Raw genomic sequence first — 18,155 nt, forward strand, 5'->3', positions numbered from 1 at the left:
TGCACGTCTTACGCCCATTGGACTTTTAGCTGGAACCCCCTTTTCACCTGGGCCTCACCCAGCAGCTTCCCAGGCTGGGTGGCAATGGTGACAGAGGATCCAGCTCACCCCAGAGGCCTTTTTGATTTGATGTAAATGCATCAAGCTTTACACACCTGTCGGGCTTGGCTACCAGGTGTCTGTTGAAACGAAAGCAGGTTCCGGACTGGACTCTGTCCCACTTCAGACACTTGGGTTAGGCAGGAGGCACAAGAGCGGCCACACAGCCTATTCCTGGAAGCTTGGGCATGTCCCAGCTCTGTCCTGGGGCATGGGGACAAGCACCTGCAGAATAAGGTTACCCTGGACAGGTACCGCATTGTTCAGCAGAAGGACTGGCCCCCACCAGTTGGATCAGGGGCCAGGGGATGGAGGACCTTCTGGGGAGGCTGCGCATGCTCCATTTCTCCATCTGGGTGGTGGCGATGGCAGCATTTGCAAGGGTAAAATTTCACAGAGCTGTCTGTGCCCTTAGGATTTGTTCACTTTACCATGTGCTACTTATGTCTCAGTAAAAAATAAAGGGGGGAATGCATGATTGTCTGTAAGCTGTTCACAGTCAATGAGCAGGGGAGCTCCTGTGTTTTGTTCAAACCCCTGGAGTTAGAGGTTTTCCACGGAAGGGCCGAGGGGAGGGTAAAATCACGCGAGGATCTTCATTCGAGCCCTCCTCATCCTTTCAAACAACCCCAGTTGGTGGCCCAGCCCCTGGACATGATCCAGCTCCCCGAAGTGCTGTCCTTCACCGTTTTCCTGGGTCGGTGCGGTGATGTCAGCTACAGGGAGCAGAAGACACGAGGCTTCTGTCTGACGTCCTGGTCGAGGTCCTCTGCTTCGGGACTCCCATCGAGCCTCACCCATCTGGTCACCCCCCAGGCCAGCCCTCAGGGTTCTCTAGGCTGGAGGCAGTGGCCACCTCTTCCCAGTAACCACCACGCCCCCAGAGCCACCATGGCCTTCATTCCCTATGCTGCCCTGCTTTAAGCAAATTCTTTCCCCCTGAATTTGACTTCTTTTGTCCTTTAAGCTGCTCTTGGTCATTTTAACAGAATTTGATGAGGCTAGGCAGGCAGGTTCTGGGGGGTGGATGAAACAGATCTATTTTCCTAGGGCAAGAATTCCAGATGTACCCTGATGGGTGTGGGGGTGGGGCTGTGCATTCCCACCCTTTCTTTTCCCCAAGGGAGAGAGAGAAGTGGGTGTGGCCACTGACAGTGGTTTTTGCAGAAGTCTTAACATTAATTACCAGTTGAAAGGAGTCGGGCCTGTGGCCTGCTCACAGCCCTGGCCTTGGCAGCTGGCACCTGTGAAGGGAAGTTTGGTGGAGTTAAAAGATAAGGAGATGACCCCATTCATTGGTTGTCTCGACCACAGGGTAATGGTGCTTCTGATTTTTCAGTTTCAGAGTTTCCCTGACTGCATTTCATTGCCCAAGGATTCTTTTCTTTTTCTTCTTCCCATGTCGTGTGCTATCTCATCCCATACTTACTGTTAGAATCTCAGCCTTGAGAAACAATAACAGAAGCTTTTTGGTGGCATCCCTAAGCCACTATGGAATCAGGTGTCATAGGAATGGCTGCCCCCCCCTCACATTTCACCATTTTTAAAATCTTAAACAGCAACAGCCAACACTGTTGTTAAATGAACCATTAATGTATCTTCACAGCCTCTATTGGCAGTTGTTAACTAGATTGCATTTGCTTCTAACTTCAGGTACAATTAGTAACTCCCCAAAGTAAGGCTAAGTATGTGAAGAGGCTGGTCCAGTGTTGGATCCAATGCGTAATGCATACAGAGATTTGGGGGGTTTCTAAGGAAGAAACATGGGAACTGAGTTCTGTAACTACAGGTACCTTGATTTTGTTTTCTGAGATTTTATTTCTCTTCATTGTCTTGGTTTTAATGTATGGCTTTAGCATATTTATTTGTTTGCTTGTTTATTTATTTATTTATTTATTTTTTAAGAGTGAAGTTTTAGTGAAAGGCAGAGGAGATTTAAGTACTTAATAATTAACCAAAAGTTTGATACAATGATGCAGACTCCGACCAGCGGTGTCTGCAGTGGTGTGTATGTGATGAACAAATTCACACGGACTGCAGAAGTCCTGTGGAGAAAAAAGGACAGCATGGCCACTCTCTGAGTAAGAGAGCACCCCGAACCTTGGTTGGACAGGCTTTTATTGCTTTTCTGGGGGCATTACCTCAAGGAAGATCTTCATTCACCATTGTCAGGCAGTTATGATCAAACAATAGATAATACTCAAAGAAGTATAAGGGCTTATTCTGAGTCAGGGTCAGATAGCTAAAGGGCCATAAAACTTTGGGAAACAAACTCATTTCATCCTTGGACACTTATCAGAAAATTGAGGACATTCTTAGCAAAGCAGTTTTCACAGGATTTTATGTGTTCTTTCTTAGGCCTGATCGCCCTGGGGAACCACCCATTCTAGCACAGGGCTGCACCCCCAGGAGGCATTGGTTCAGGCTTAAGTCAGGCAGGGGAAGTAAGGCAGCCAAGAGATTAGGAGACTTCTTGTAGACAGAATGAGGACTCAAGCTATGTCAAAGCCAAGGGGTGAGGGTCCATCACCTCCTTTTTCTATAGCCCCCGAAGTCCTTCTCTGAGGACCCCATTGTGACTGTGCCTGTCTTGGTTTGTCCCTTCCTTGAGGAATCTTACCTGTCATTGGCTAACTGGTGATTTGTCCAGGGCCAAGCAGGGTGAAGTAAAAGAGGGCAGAGGTGGCACCCCTACCAGGAAGATAAGCTTTGTCTGGTAAGACAAAAGCTTAAGATAAGATTTGGTAAAATAAATCTCCTATCCCCCTTCTCCCAAAAAAAGATTTTTAAAAGTTACCATTAAGTACACATGACATAAAATTCACCTTTAAACCATTTTAAGTATGTAATTCAGTGACATTTAGTATATCCATAATGTTTTGCAACTTTCACTCTTATCTAGACCCAGAACTAATCACCCTAAAAGGAAAACCCACAACCATTAACTAGTCATATCCCACTCCCCAGCTTCCCCAGCCCCTGGCAACCACTAGTTGGCCTCCTGCCTCTATGGATTTGACCACTCTGGTAGTTTATATAAACAGAAGCAGACAATATGTGGTCTTCTGTGTTTGACTCCTTTCACTTACTGTAACATTTTCAAGGTTTGTTCATGTTATAGCATGTTCCAGTACTTCATTATTTTTAATTCCTGAATAACACTGCATTGTATGGTATACTTTCTGTATACTCTCTTAGTCCCTTTGGACCGCTGTAACAAAATCCCACAGGCTGCGTGGCTTATAAGCAGCAGAAATATATTTCTCATAGCTCTGGAGGCTGGAAGTTCAAGATGAGGGTGCCAGCATGGTCAGAGGGCCGCCTTCAAGTAACAGACTTACTGGTGTGTCCTCTCATGGTGGAAGGGTTAGGGAGCTCTGCATGGTTTCTTTTATAAGGGCCATTCATGAGGGCATTGCCCTCAGTACCTGAGCACCTCCCAAAGGCTCCACCTCCCAACACCATCGCTTAGGGCATGTGAATTTGGGGGGGGACACACATTTAGACCATAGCATATGCCATATGTGGCCTAGCCATTCATTAGTTGAGGTATGTTTGGGTCGTTTCTCCCTTTGGCCATTGTGAATAGCATTGCTATGAATATTCCTGCACAAATTTTTGTTTGTTTTCTATTCTTTTGGGTCTCTTCCTACGAGTGAAATCATTGGATCATATGATAAGTCTATATTTAATTTTTTTTTAAACTACCAAACTGTTTTCAACTATGGTTGCTCATTTTACATCCTTCACAGCAATGCCTGAGGGTTCCAATTTCTTTTAAAACTTGTTATTTTCTGTTGCTTTTTAAAAATTTTTTGCTATAACTATCATAGTGGGTATGAAGTGGTATCCCATTGTGGTTTGGGTGGTTTTTAATACTACTGATTTTGTATGTTTCTGGACTCAAACTTTTTTACTACACACTGTTCTTATGCAAAGCTACATAAAAAATCACGTACACATGATTTCCAGGAAGAGGGAGGTGTGAAAGCCCCTTTGCCTTCACAGTCCTTGGTGTCGCTAAGCCTCGTGGCTCTGTAATCTGTCCTGTAGGTAAGCCACTTGCAGACAGTCAGTGGCCAATTATAAATGATGCCTCATGCCTCTGACCTTCTCTCTCATTTTTTTCTTTGATTTTAGGGATTTCCTCTGGATCATCCAAAATGCTTTCAACACATATTGGATAAGAGCTGAGCCTCCTGCCTGTTTGGAATTTCCATACTCTCTACTCCATTGTCTTCTGATGGCATTTTGACTGTGTCAAGGCCACGCGACCCACCTGCTCATCATGAGTGATGAGAAGAACCTCGGAGTGTCTCAGAAATTGGTCTCCCCATCAAGGAGTCCAAGTACCTGCTCCTCCAAGCAGGGAAGTCGGCAGGTAAAGTTTTAACTAATGCCACTTTTAAAATGCAAATTTAAGTCAGGAAGTTTGCAGATTAACGTGTGTATATTTACTTGGGAACGCCTGCTTCTCAGTTTAAGATCATTTGCTTCCAGTCATATCCTAATTACACGAGACAAGTACATTTTAGATGATTTTAATAATGCAGCCTCAGTGCCTACCAGATGGAAAGAACTGTATTTGGCTCTTTGCATTATTTTACTCAATCCTTGCAACTGTCCTCCAACACAGATATTAATATCCCCATTTCCTCCATGAGGAAGCTGAGTCAGACCCCCTGAGTTACTTTCTTCAGGACAAATAGCTAGCAAGCGGCAGAGCAAGCAACCCAAACTCAGTCTGCTTGACTCCAGAGCCCACGCCGTCATTTATACCCTGCAGACCAAACCAAAAAAACAACTGCTTTTGCAGTAATTATGATACCCCCCCAGTCTCCCCTGCCTTCCCTTTACCAAACCTTTTATGACACCGTCCAACCACAGGCTGCCCTGACAGCGACTTGGAGTTCCACCTGCTCTCTTCCTCAACAGATGGAGAAGCGGTCAAAAGTAGGAAGAGTAAAAAAGCGAGTCAAAATACTAAATAATTAACTCCTAAATAACAGTTACCTAATTATGTGAGGATTTTTTTTTTGGTTTGGTTTGGATTTGGTTTCCTTTCTAGTAAACCCTCATGGGCAGAATTGGCTGGTGTGAGATCAGTGGCAGAAAATGCACATTAATCATTACAACTCTTCCACCTTCAGTTAGGGAGAGAGAGAGAGTGGCAGTCCCAAAGCCCTGGGTTTACCACCAAGGCAGCCTCTTCGCCTCTTCGCTGTCTGCTGGCTCTGTTGGCCTTGCTGACGCCCCATGGGAAGCACCAGCCTAAGAGTTGGCTCGGAGGTCTCGGCTGCAGATTTGGAAGCAACAATTTGGCAACCTCCGACCGCACGCATGTCCACACATCTAGAACACATGATCACGGGTCTCTCCATTCCAACGCTGCTGGGGACAGGGAGCTTGCCACCTTACAATACTGCCCCATGTCATTAGAATCTGTGACTCTAGCCAAATTAGATTTTTCTATAGGCCTGACATTTGAGGAGTTCTCCGAGATCTCTCCTGAGGGGTTAAGAAGAATAATTTTTTTTTCAGCACAGTCATTACTTTCTGCTGGGATTTAAACCATGACTAAAAATAGTCCTTGGCTGACGCGTCATGGCTCCCTGGGACTTCCATTTTCACCAGGGTAGCTATGCCTGCTCCCTTTGTCAGCTTTCCAGTGGGTATTTCTCTCCCTAATCCACATTTCTGATTGGGGTTAGAACCAAATGCAGATTTCCCCCCTACACTTTGTACCTAGTAGCATCTATTGTTTACTCTCCTTGGATGAAGGGGGAGAACATGATTTATTTAAGCCAGAGCTTGTAACACCATGGGAATTGGAGCAGTCCAGTGAAACCCTAGGACTGAACGCTACAGAAACGTTTTTGGCGGGGTGGTGTGTTATTTGAAATTGATTTGGTTTTTATAGAGCTTTTTCTGAGGTTTTATCCTAAAGGATAAGAGGAATGTGTTTGATGCCTCAACTTTTTCTGACTTAGAATGGTTGGTCTCTCACCTGTTCATCAGATGGCCGTCTTTTCTATTTAGAATCTCCCACTTTAATGTGCTTGTGGGTTTCTTTATAAAAATAAAGACGCATTTTCCCTCTGTGGCATGGGTGTAAATGTTTTCCTCCTTTCTCCCACCCCACCCCCCGGGCCAGCACCTGTCTATTGGTCGTAGCTGCTAGGAGCACTGTGTTGAAGAGGATTCTGCAGTTGAGTCCGGGCGCAGTGGGAAAGTGCCGTGTTTTTAGCTGTGGCTCATGGGCACAGGCAGGGTGAGTGGCAGCACAGGTACCACATTTGTCACCCCTTCGTGACATTAGAGGATTGGCATCAGGAGATCTCTGCCACAGTCTCTGTATTCTGCTATTGGAGACACGTCAGGCGAGTGACATTAGCCTCAGTTTTCTGTCCGTAAGATGGCCTTGTTTCCAGACCCCCGACCCCCTGCAGAGGAAATGGTTTGCTTTGAAGTAGACCATCCTGTACATCTAGGGCCTTTACCGGACAGGAGCCTGTGCTCCTTGCAGGAAATCCCCGACGAGAGGCGGACAACTTCCACAGAGAATAGGTTGTTGGTCCCTGCTGACTGTCTTAATCGTACCCTGTTATTTGTAGTGTTCTGGGGCGATCTTTGCCTCAGCGTTCTTCCCCGTCCCAGACTTTGGCCCAACTGTCCCTTTAGCTAGACTGACCCACATGAAATTGTTCTGCCCTCTTGAGTTTTGTGATTTTCTTGAGCAGAGTCTTCGTGTATTGCTTTAACACTTTAAAGATGACTTTTTTATAAAAATAGTACCTGCTCACTGTAGGCCATTTCCCAGGTACATGTCATCTATGTGAACTGCAATACCTTAGCTAATTTACTTTTAAATGGCTGCTGACAGGTCAAGTTAAAGGAAGCCTGAGAATGACTGTTGGTTGTGGAGGTCATCCTTGTCGAGTGACATTGTCGAGTGGTTTCCTTTGAGTGGGGGGCATAAAGGGCTGGTTAGGGGCTATTCATGAGGGACTAGGAACAGAGGGAGAGGTTCCCCAAGTCCTACCAGACCCCAGACAGGGTCTGTGAGGAGCCTTCATGGATGTTCTGTTTGGGAGCCTTGAGCTTGACTAATGCCATGTGTAACACTGCCTTCTCCCTCTACATGAAACATTCTTAGATTTATTCATTGATGGAAAGAGTATATGGCTCTTTGAGTCCCAGGTCTTATTTATATATCTTTTCGGTGTTCACAGCTCATGGCAGATGCAAATTAGTGGACTGAGTGTAGTCAGTGCCAGCAGCAAGCACCCCCTGCCCCCCCGTCCCCGTCAGGGCAGGTTAGAACGGAGGGCCGGGTGTGCATGTGGCATGGGAACTCAGAGATTCCTCAGCTCCCTCACTCGTGACATATTGCGAGGACCTTAAATAATGAACAAAGGGCTCACTATTGAGTTTCTTCTGGTATGTGATGATGTAATCCCAAATACCTTGTATTCCTGTGGCCTCTGAGTGAGCTGCTCCACTGGAAACTATGGAACAGGAGTACAGACTGTCTCTGTTGATACTGACCTGTACTCACACTGGCCCTGTGGCTGGCTGGCTGACTTGGCCAGGTTATATAAAACCTCCAAGTCTCTGTGTTTCAGCTGTGAAATTTGGATAATTGCGCTTCCCTTTGAGAACTAAATGAAATAATAAATACAAAGTACCTGGACTAGCAGATGGTAGACGTTTGGTAAGTGCGGATTAAATTAATGAATGAAGAAGTCTTTGGTTGCTAGGTAGAAAATTACCGCTCACAAAGCTCTGTAGACCCGTGAAGCATGTTGAGAGGTATCTGAGTGGGAGAGGCAACGGCTCTTTCAAAACTTGTACAATACGAATAATTGCACTTTCCCATTGTGTTTTCCCCACCGCCCTGTTCCGTTTCTCTCCTAGAACTCTCAAAGTAACACATTTCAGAAGCCAGACTGAGCTGAAGATGAATGAGTAGGTTGTATCTTTATTGAAAGAGTATTGTGTGCCCTAAACTTCTATTTCTTCAACCACTGGCTATCGAGAAGCTATTATTAAAGACTGGGCAGGGAGATTTGTAGCTACAAAGGTCAGGACAGCTGAGCAGACCACTACAAACATGAGGTCAACTCCGATTGGGAAGACTTTGAATTGGAAGGAGGGCACGACCTCCATCTGTTTTTCTCGTTTTCTCTATGTTGCTAGCATTTGCTATATAGGTCAGAAATCAGAAAGAGAATCCTGCTAAAATAATTGGTAATGCCTTGGTTCATGATCACGGGATTTGACATGGAAAGATATATTGCCAGATAAGTCTCATACAGCCATGCAATTTGTTCTTGTCACCCTTTTGTCCCTGGGCTAATCTAAGGTGGCCTTTGAGCCTCCCAGGGTCATCAGTGAGAGTTTATTTCTGTTGGCTATTAGGTGATGCAGCACAGCAGGCAGCCCAGGCTGGCTGGGCTGGGTGCCAGAACCCATAAAACACAGGAGTTGAATGAGAGAGAACTTGCCAAGAAGAAAAATGTGAATTAAAGCTATCATGCTCAGGTGTTTATAAGTTCCGTTGTCTGGGTATTGAAAATACTTAGTCCTGTTTATTTCTTTGAATTTATCGAGTCTTCAGAGACATGCAGATTTACCAGCTGCCTTTGGTAAGCATGGGCTTCGTAAATACCACGAGCAAGACCAGTCAAGGAGGAAGGACTTGGGAATGTCATAGTTTATCACGTTGTTCTTTGATGGGCACGGAAGATGAAAGGCAATGACTATGAACTTGCTGGGGAGCCAGGTGGCTTGAGTTTAAATCTCGGGTTGTTTATAAGCTGTTTGACCTTGGGCAAGTTACTGAACCCTTCTGTGCCTTGGTTTCTTATAAGGTTGTGCAAATTGCTTAGCTAGAAGACAGCCTGCGTGTGGAGAGTGCTATACAAGTGATGGATGCATGAACCATTCCCCTTCCCCAAGCAGAGTTTCGGGAGCCCTCAAGCAGTTCCTTAGGGTGGTTGTTCCCTGCCTTGTCCTTTCAGCTGCACGGGGACAGGGCACAGTGCAGAGCCAGTGACTTGGCTTCTGTCTGGATGGCTCTGGGGGGAAGAGTCAGCAAGGGACCCTAGACATGAACACGTATCTGGTGGCATCTTTACAGCTCATAATATTCTTTCCTATGATACTTTGGGGTCTCGGAACAATCCAGGGAGGTCTGTACCATTTTCTGCAAAGAAAATATGGTCCAGAGATATACTGCCTTGCGCAGAGTTACCCAGGTAACAAGTGATAGGGAATCAGGCAACCATCTATTTGGAGAACACTGGATTGCTTAGATGCCATGAAGCTTCTTTAGAAGTTCATTCAAGTTCCATGTGCCTTATGGACAAATGATTACTGTTTAAACAAACCCGCAGAAGCTAGGCCTCTGTGAATGCAGGGACAGGAATAACATGGGTGAGAGAAGCAGCCTTAAGGATCCCTGGGGTCTGATTGCCTGGAGCTGTTTTTTTCTGCTGGGAACAACAGAGAAAAATAATTAACTATATATTTCTGACTTAGTTTTCCTGATTCTGCCTTTCTGAACCTTTACTGTCTACCTTTTAGTCACATCTCTGGTTGTGACAGTATACTTTGGAAGTGGGAAGGGCAAAGATACAAGACTCAGTTCTCAATGTATTTCTATTCTGAGTAAATCCTGCAAAGAAAAACCAAACATTTGCTATAGGAAGAGGTTGAACTCCAGCTAAGATGACATATTTGGGTTGTCAGGGATCTCTGCTGCTCTCCGTGTCCACAAATGATAGACTGTCAGCTGCGGTTCCCACCAAAGAGCCAGAGCAACTGAACCTTGAGAACACTTCGGGGAGTTGCCGAGCTGTCCATACTGTTCTGCAGTTCCAGAATAACGAGCACAGCGTGTGCGTATTGGTGGGTTTTAGAGACACTACCTAGACAGGAACTGTATGGGCTGCCTTAAAAAATAAATGTATTTGTTCGGGGTTGGCATGGGCCATCGAGCAGGGGACAGGAAGCAGAACCCTGGCCCAAACGCTTTTATTGAGAGCACAGCTTACTAGCAGCGCAGTTACTGGAATTTTCTCTGGAAGCTATAATGCAAATGTGAACTGAGCTGGCTCAACAGTTCTGTCCTAGGGAGGGGAAAGGCTAAATTTACTTCAGTGATATGATGATAGTAAAATACTAAAGGCCATGGAATGACAGTGTGAGCAATAGGAAAGAGGCAAAACAGAAGGCTTCCCTGGGACAATCTGACATGTCTCTGAGGTCCTCTGCACTCTGGCCCCAGCATCGAGTCTGGCTGGTCTCCCTCTGCACCTGCGCACAAACCGGCATCAACTAAAATCACCTCCTCTGTCCCCACTCCAGATGAGTCACATTCCTGGCATTCGCTGGCAAATGGTGTCCACCTCCCACCCCGAAAATATGTCCACATCCTAATCTTTAGAACCGGTGAATGTTAACTTGGTAAAAAAAATGTCCTTGCAGATGTAATTAATTTAAGGATCTTGAGATAAGGAGGTCAGCTTGTCCAGGTCAGCCTTAAACATTAATGACCAGTGTTCTGATAACACACAGAGAAGATAGACATGGGGGAGAAGGTGAGAACATGGAGGCAGAGATCGGAATGATGTGGCTACAAGCCAAGGAATGTCAATAGCCACTAGAACCCAGAAGAGGCAAGGAATGCTATCATGAACTGAATGTTTGTGTCCCCCACCCCCGGCCCCCGAATTCCTGTGTTGAAGCCTTAACCCTCAAGGTGGTGGCAGTTAGAGGCAGGGCCGTCAGGAGTTTAAGTTCAGGTGAGGTCATGAGGGTGGTGCCCTCAAGATGGGCTTAAGCACCCTTGTAAGAGGAAAGACACCAGCGCTCATTCTCTCTCACGCTTGGAGGAGAGGCCATGCGAACACCCAGAGAGAAGGCAGCTGTCCACAGGCCAGGACGTGGGTTCCTACCCCTCCGCGAATCTGCAACACCAGCATCTCGATCTTGGACGTCCCAGCCTTTACTCAGTCTGTGGGTTTTTGTTACTGCAGCCAAGACAAACATTCTCCCTGGAGCCTCCAGAGCAAGCGTGGCCCTGTAACACCTTAACTATAGACTCCAGCCTCTGGAACTGTTAGAGAATAAATTTCTGTTGTTTTAAGCCACTGAGTTTGTGGTAATTTGTCAGGGCAGCCTCAGAGACCCTGCTTCTCCCTGTAGGTCAATTTTTCTCTATATCCCAGCTCAAGTCCTTACCCTAAGGTGGATCTAGTCTGAGCCCTTCTGCAGTGGGTTTGTTTGAATCTCCCATTCTGTATTTACAAGTTTGCATGTTTGTGGTATCTTTATTTTTAATGTATGTTGGGGGCCAGAATTTGCTTTTACATCTTTGTATCTCCAGTACCTGGTGCTAAGCCACACACCTTTGAGTAGACATTACCTTATTAAATAGAAGCTCAGTATGAACTCGAATATAACCCACTTAATACGAAAGTTGCTCCTGGATCTGAACCTGTTGCTAGGTTCTCATTATGAGAACCAGTACTTCTTGTATAATATTGTGAAAAAAAGTCACTGGTAACTTGGATGAAGGATAAGGAATTTTATTATGCTAAACTTCTGCCACCTATTGCTATGGCTTTTAAATCATGCATGCATTAATTAATCAGAAGGTGTCTCTACTTTGACTGCAAGTTTCAGTTAGCTCTGAAAAAATAGCTTGTGCATTCTCTAAGAGAGAACACCATTATCGGCGAATGCCATCCAGCAATGGGGGGGGGGGGGGTTCTTGATGCGTTGTGAAGGCCCTGTAATTGGAGTGCAAACGCATTCTCTCTGCATTCTGAATACAGAGTCTGTGATTCTCTCCAAGGCTAAGGCACCAAAGTGCGGAGCTCTATGATATGCCAAAGAAAAATGTTTTGTTTTTTTAAATTACAAGGTAAAAGAAAATATGGAAAGAGGGCTGAAAAGTATAAAATGAAGAGCAGAAGTCTCCCCCTGTCATACCTCTGACCTAGGCCCATTCACAGAAGAGTCCACATTGGAGATTTTCTTTGTCACCACACGGTCCATGCCCAAGTATGATGAGTTACCCCAGGATCTCCTCCACAGCCCGTCTGTCCCTCTGGAGACCGGAAGTTCTTGGAAAGGGGAGGGGAGAGGACACTGCGCTGGGGTCAGAAGACAGGGCCATGGTCCTTAAAGGTCCTCTGCTCATTTTTGTGGCCCAACGCAAATTGGTTAGAGTCCGCAGCTCTAAAATGAAAGAGCGGGGTGGGTGACTTCTACTTTCTCTTTCAAACTCTGACATTTAAAAGAAAAAAAAGGGAAATACTGCCATTTTCAACAGCATGGATGGATCTCGAGAATATTATACTAAATAAAATAAGTCAGAAAAAGTTAAGAACCATATGATTCCACTCATATGTGGAATATAAAACTGAAAGCAACCAATGATCGAACAAGACAGATAAACACAGACAACAGTGTGCTGGTTACCAGGGGGAGGGGGGGTCGTGAAGGGGAAAGGGAGTCAAATACCTGGTGACAGAAGGAGCCTTGACTTTGAATGGTAAACACCCAATGCAATGCACAGATGACGTATATATAGTAGAATTGTCTACTTGAAAACTATGTAATTTTATTAACCTGTGTCACCCCAGTAGTTTTAATAATAAATAAAAAGAAAAAATATTCCATGACTCTATGAGGGAAAACAAATCATTACAGTATACCCAGGAAAAAAAAGACTCTTGCGTCCCTTGGGTGGACAAAATTGTCCTGTTGTCATCATAGGCTAATCAGCATGCACACGAAGTGCGGGAACGCCAAGGATGGACTTACTCTGCTTGGGGAGAAAGTAGTGCTGGGGGCGAGCGCTGGGCCGGCCGCAGAGTGGGCAGCCTCGGATGCACTCTAATGCACCTGCCGGTGATCTTGTCCAGTGTGGTCGTCGAGCAGAGAGATTCTGGGGGTGGTCTTCCATCCAGAAAACGATCCACCACTTAACATTTTGTGATCTTGGGCAAACTATTTTGGAGCTTCATTTCTCTCAACTGTAAAAGTACCTTCATTATAGAATCATTGCAAGGCACACAGAAGATATTCAAGAAATAGTATTACTATAATCACTACCACAATAACAACCATCAAAACTCGACCACCACCCCGGTGGGCTGCATGGACAGAGCAGAATGGCATTATGGGTTGGTGTCTCCATCCATAACAGTCGCTACAGCTCTCAAGAGGCCCTTATTTACAGAGCACAGCATTACAGGGAGAAAAGTGCATGAAAGATGCTCTTCATACTTTTAAAGGGCTTGCCTACAAACTAGGCAGATATTTAACAAATATTAATGACCCACAGATCTACTTGAAAATCCTAAAAGAGTTCCAATATAATTAGAGCCACAAATGCTAAGTGAGTGATCACAGGGTAGAAACAATCATTATATGTGCATTCAAGTTTTTTACTAATAGTATTTTAATTATGAATCCATTTGTAGTCAACACAATTGGAAAGCATTTTTCTCTGTGGAAACCCAAGGTGGGGATGACCTCAGGTAGAGACACAGCTGGCAGCTCACCTGTTTTTTTTCTCCTCATTGTCAGCATCAGCTGCTGCCAGTGACCTTCCCTTCTGGCACCGCCTGTGCTTTCTCAAGGATTCATGCCAAAGACTGAGCACATATTCTCCCATCACCTAAGTAATTACGGCACCAATGGTTTTGGTCCATGACTACCCAAGTCATTAAGACTTAAAACACTTGGGGGCCTGCATCGTATGTCTGTTGACTATCCCCGCCCTGGTGTGGGTCGGTGAGCTACATCTGTGTGTGAATGGGAGGAAGGAAGTGGCCGTTGGCCGTGATGACTGCTGCTGCCCGCATAGCCTTGAGAAGCAGAATCGGACTGGGTTCTCCCCCTCTCCCCCTTAGCCCTCCTTTTTTTCTTTAATCATCTCACTTAGAGCTTAATGTCAGAGACTGTGCTGAGGATACCAGACTGAAGCTCATGCTACTCTATTTTTTGTTTGTTTTTTAGGAGACTTTACCAGCCACTGTTTTATTTTATTAAGTATGGTAAGAACACTTAACATGAGATCTACCATCTTGATAAATTGTAAGTGCACAGTACAGTACTATTCACTAGTCACCCAGCAGATCTCTAGGGCTTACTCATCTTGCATAACCGGGACTTTATATTCACTTAATGTGATAGGAGATTATGATACAAGAGTTGGAAGGGATCTCACAGCTCATTTATTCTGACCTCCTTCCTAGTCTAGGAATCCCCTTTGCAGGTACCTCTGACAGAGCTTTCCAGGGACTAGAAGACTTACTCTTTTATTGGCTAGCCACATCAGTTTTGTAATTTTACATAGCACTAATTATTAAATAATCAGACAATCCCTTCATTATGCAGACCTGAAATGCAGGACCTTCTAACTCCTACCTATTAGTTTCAGGGTTGCCCTCATAGTCTATTGAGTCAAATCCTGATTCTTTTTTTTAAGAATTTATTTTATGTTTAGAGAGAAGGGAAGGGAAGGAAAAAGAGAGGGAGAGAAACATCAATGTGTGGCCATCTCTTGCGCACCCCCCCCCCCACCACTGGGGACCCAGCCCACAACCCAGACATATGCCCTGACTGGAAATCGAACTGGTGACCCTTTGGTTTTTAGGCCAGCACTCAAGTCACTGAGACACATCAGCCAGGGCTCAAATCCTAATTCCTAAACTAGCCCAGTCTCTTAGAGGGTGGCTACTCTAAGGGGGCCTGGGGCCCAGCAGCAGCAGCAACAGCAGCAGCAGCTCACCTGTGCAGGTACAGAAGCTCAGGCCTCGCCCCAAACCTGCTGCACTGAAATCTGCATTTTGACAAGATCTTCCGTGATTGGTGTGCACGTTGTGGTATGAGAAGCACTGCGTTTGATCACAGGAACGACCACTGTACATTCCACTACTTTGTTCCCTTGCTTGCTGTCACCTGAGCCTACTGGTGGTCACAAAATGTCAGTTGAGGAAGAAACAAGTAACAAGAGCAACAATCGCAAATTTCAGTAATTGAAATATAAGTACAGAATTGGCCTGACCTAAGTTAAAGCTGTCATTGCATCAACTGGAATTCCACAGACAAGTGTTTCCATGTGTCCACAGTACAATCGTAAAAGGTGATATTGATGACCCTGAGGCTTTAGAAGGTCAAAAATGCCTGTGACGAACTAAAGACGCATGAAGTTATGCTCCATGTGATTTCATGCTGGGTCTTGCCTTGAGATTTTTAAAATCCTGAAAAACAGACTCAACCACTGATCAGAACAACTCACTCTCTGAGTCACGGCAGATAGAGGCAACCACAAAACTTCCTTCCATCACACTCGAGCTGCAGGGAGAATGACAGTTGAAATTCTTTTCTATTTCTGACGTCGCGGCCAGGACAGTGACTGAGCACCCAGCCTGCGAGGTGCCCGGGAGAGGCGCACCGTGGAAAACAGCTGTGCTGGAAGAAAGTGCTTTCAGCGAGTGCAGTCAGCAATATGGAGATGAACTGGGCCAGCTCGTGAGCATGAGTAAATGCTTAGCTGCCTTTCCAATCACAAAGTCTCTTTCTATATTTGGCATTTTTTAGATGTTCTGTAAAACAGACTGAATTCAACGCCGGATGACAGTGCCAGACTGTCTTCAGTTAAACTCAAGCGAAACTCTTAAGATGCCCCTTCCCCCACACCCTGCCATATTTCTCTCTCCGCCGGCTCTCCAGGGTGAGCTTTAAGCCTGACACCCTTGGGATGGGACATCGCCACACTGGGCTAAGTCAGCAGGGCCTTGATCTCTCCAGGGGCCCAAGTCCACTCTGTACTGTGTATCTCAGCTCAAGGTGCATGTCCTACTCCCTGGTCACTGGGGATGTGACAAACAGGTGGAGCCACTCCCTGATACCCAGCCCTTTTATCCTAGAGAAATGGGCATCTCGGCTTTTTTCTGTCCCAAGTACCCATTCGTCCCAATCCAGCACACTGTACTAAAGGCCTTGTGGGTCCTTTCTGTGCTCTCCCTTGCTCCTCGGGCTCATTCACTGCGTAAGTATTTATTTAAGGCCCCTGTGTCCCAAGTAGTGAGATTATAATAAACAATAGCCAGCTCCTGTCCCTGTGGAACTGAGTTTTAGTGAGGGAGACAAGACAATGCAAGTGAGGTTTGTGCAGGTGCTGAGGAGTGAGTGAGTTTCTGTTTGAGGAGGAGGCTAGGGGAGTCCCCAGCTGAGGAGCAGATGGGGCAGACATTCAGATGTACAAGACCCAGGAGCTGAGATGTGGCTGCTTCCAGATTCCCTGCCCCTGTGGGTGTGGTGGCAGGTCTGGGGGGCGGGGGGCAGACCTTGCTTGTCAGCATCCAGAGGGCATTGTTTCTTAACTCCTTAGGATTGTTTCAGGATCTTGGCCACCTCCTGGATTTGCCCGCCTCTGTTTCCCTGCCCTATGGCATTTATTTCTGGCTCATCAGAAGTCACGTATTTGAACTGCAGTAGAATATACAATATGCTATCATATGGAGCAGAGGGATGAAAGATGTAGGTTTTTGCAGTCATTTGGCAGCTTTATAGCACTGGGGAAGTTATCTAATTCTCTTTTTCTCAGTTTCCTTATTCAAAAAATAAAGAGACAATAAATTCAGTATCAGAATTGTGCAAGGATGAAGCGCAATATTGTAAGTATGGTCACTAGCACACTTCCTGATGCTTAATAAATGTTAGCTATTGTAATTGCTTCATTACTTTGTTTAACATATTTGTATATACTAGGCTCTGTTAAGTAGTGAACAAGACAGAAAAGGTTCCTGCTTTCCTGGAACTAGAAAGTATACATAGCATGGTGGGATCTAATGTATGGCCTGGTGACCGTAATTAACTATATTGCATAATGTACTTGAAAGCTGTTAAGAAAAGGAGATCTTAAATATCATCATCACCAACAGAAAAAGTGGTGATTTTGTGAGGAAGTGGAGGTGTATTAAATCATCACATTGTATGCCTTGAACTTACATATCTGTTATATGTCGATAATATCTCAGTAACAGTTTGTCAAAACTTAGTTACCCTGTGTTCAAAATGCTTCCTCTCTGATCTGGATGGTAGTTACTGAGGATATAGGTGTATAAATTCATCGAACTGTACTCTTAGAATCTGCGCATTTCATATGTATATTACATCCTAATAAAAATGTAAAAATAAATAGTAATCAAAAGGTCCATTATCTTACCACTGAAGTATTGCCAGTTTTGGTCTATCTTGGGATAATTTTGTGATGATTTGTGCATTGTCAAGCATTTAAAAATAAATCTTCAGAATTTTTAGTTTTTCTTTTGCATCCTTTTTAAAAATTCTTTTTCAGTCAATTAGTTGAAATAACCTAGTAGCCAACAATGGGAGGTTAATTGTAACAACTGTTTGTACATCTTCAAAATTGCAAACAGCTCAACAGCAATAATTGGCCAACAGAAAGCTTCTGAAACAAAAGAAAGGGGGAAGGGAACAAAATTGCTGGAAGAAGATGAAAATACTTATTGCAAAAGTACTTTTTTGATGCTTCAGGATTTTCAATATTTAAATACCTAGAATTTGAAGATAATAACCTGCAGCTAAAATGTCATTGTTAGAATAGTTTTAAAGATTTTATTTATTCATTTTTAGACAGACGGGAAGGGAGGTAGGAAGAGAGGGAGAGAAACATCAATGTGTGGTTGCCTCCCGTGCACCTTCTACCAGGGACCTGGACCAAAACCCAGGCATGTGCCCTGACTGGGAATCAAACCAGTGACCCTTTAGTTTGCAGGCCCACGCTCAATCCACTGAGCTACACCAGCTGGGCCTTTTTATCCAATTCTTAAGGCAGCCTTACCATATTCCCATGTCACCCTACCCCTCCTTCAGTCCTCATGTCTGTAGCTTTCGGTTAAAAATCAGACTGAGGTCTAGTGGTGGATAAACAGTGACTGTGCGATAATATCAAAGGGAACAAAAATAGAACTTAACAGTGAAATCTTTTCTCTCTGCCATGGTTG

At 44.9% G+C, this 18,155-nt stretch overlaps 1 protein-coding gene across 7 annotated transcripts in view; it reads left to right on the plus strand.

Moving 5' to 3' along the window:
- Positions 1 to 18,155, plus strand: part of OSBPL3 (oxysterol binding protein like 3) — a 160,311-nt gene that overhangs the window by 79,872 nt on the left and 62,284 nt on the right. For all 7 annotated transcript variants that reach the window (XM_036010488.1, XM_028526160.2, XM_028526161.2 and 4 more), the window contains one exon: positions 4,240 to 4,480. In XM_036010488.1, coding sequence (XP_035866381.1) covers positions 4,388 to 4,480 — 93 coding nt within the window. In that variant the 5' untranslated portion in view covers positions 4,240 to 4,387. The remainder of the gene's footprint in view (positions 1 to 4,239; positions 4,481 to 18,155) is intronic.

The sequence above is a fragment of the Phyllostomus discolor genome, chromosome 10 (genome assembly GCF_004126475.2).
Source record: "Phyllostomus discolor isolate MPI-MPIP mPhyDis1 chromosome 10, mPhyDis1.pri.v3, whole genome shotgun sequence".
Lineage (NCBI taxonomy): Eukaryota > Metazoa > Chordata > Mammalia > Chiroptera > Phyllostomidae > Phyllostomus > Phyllostomus discolor.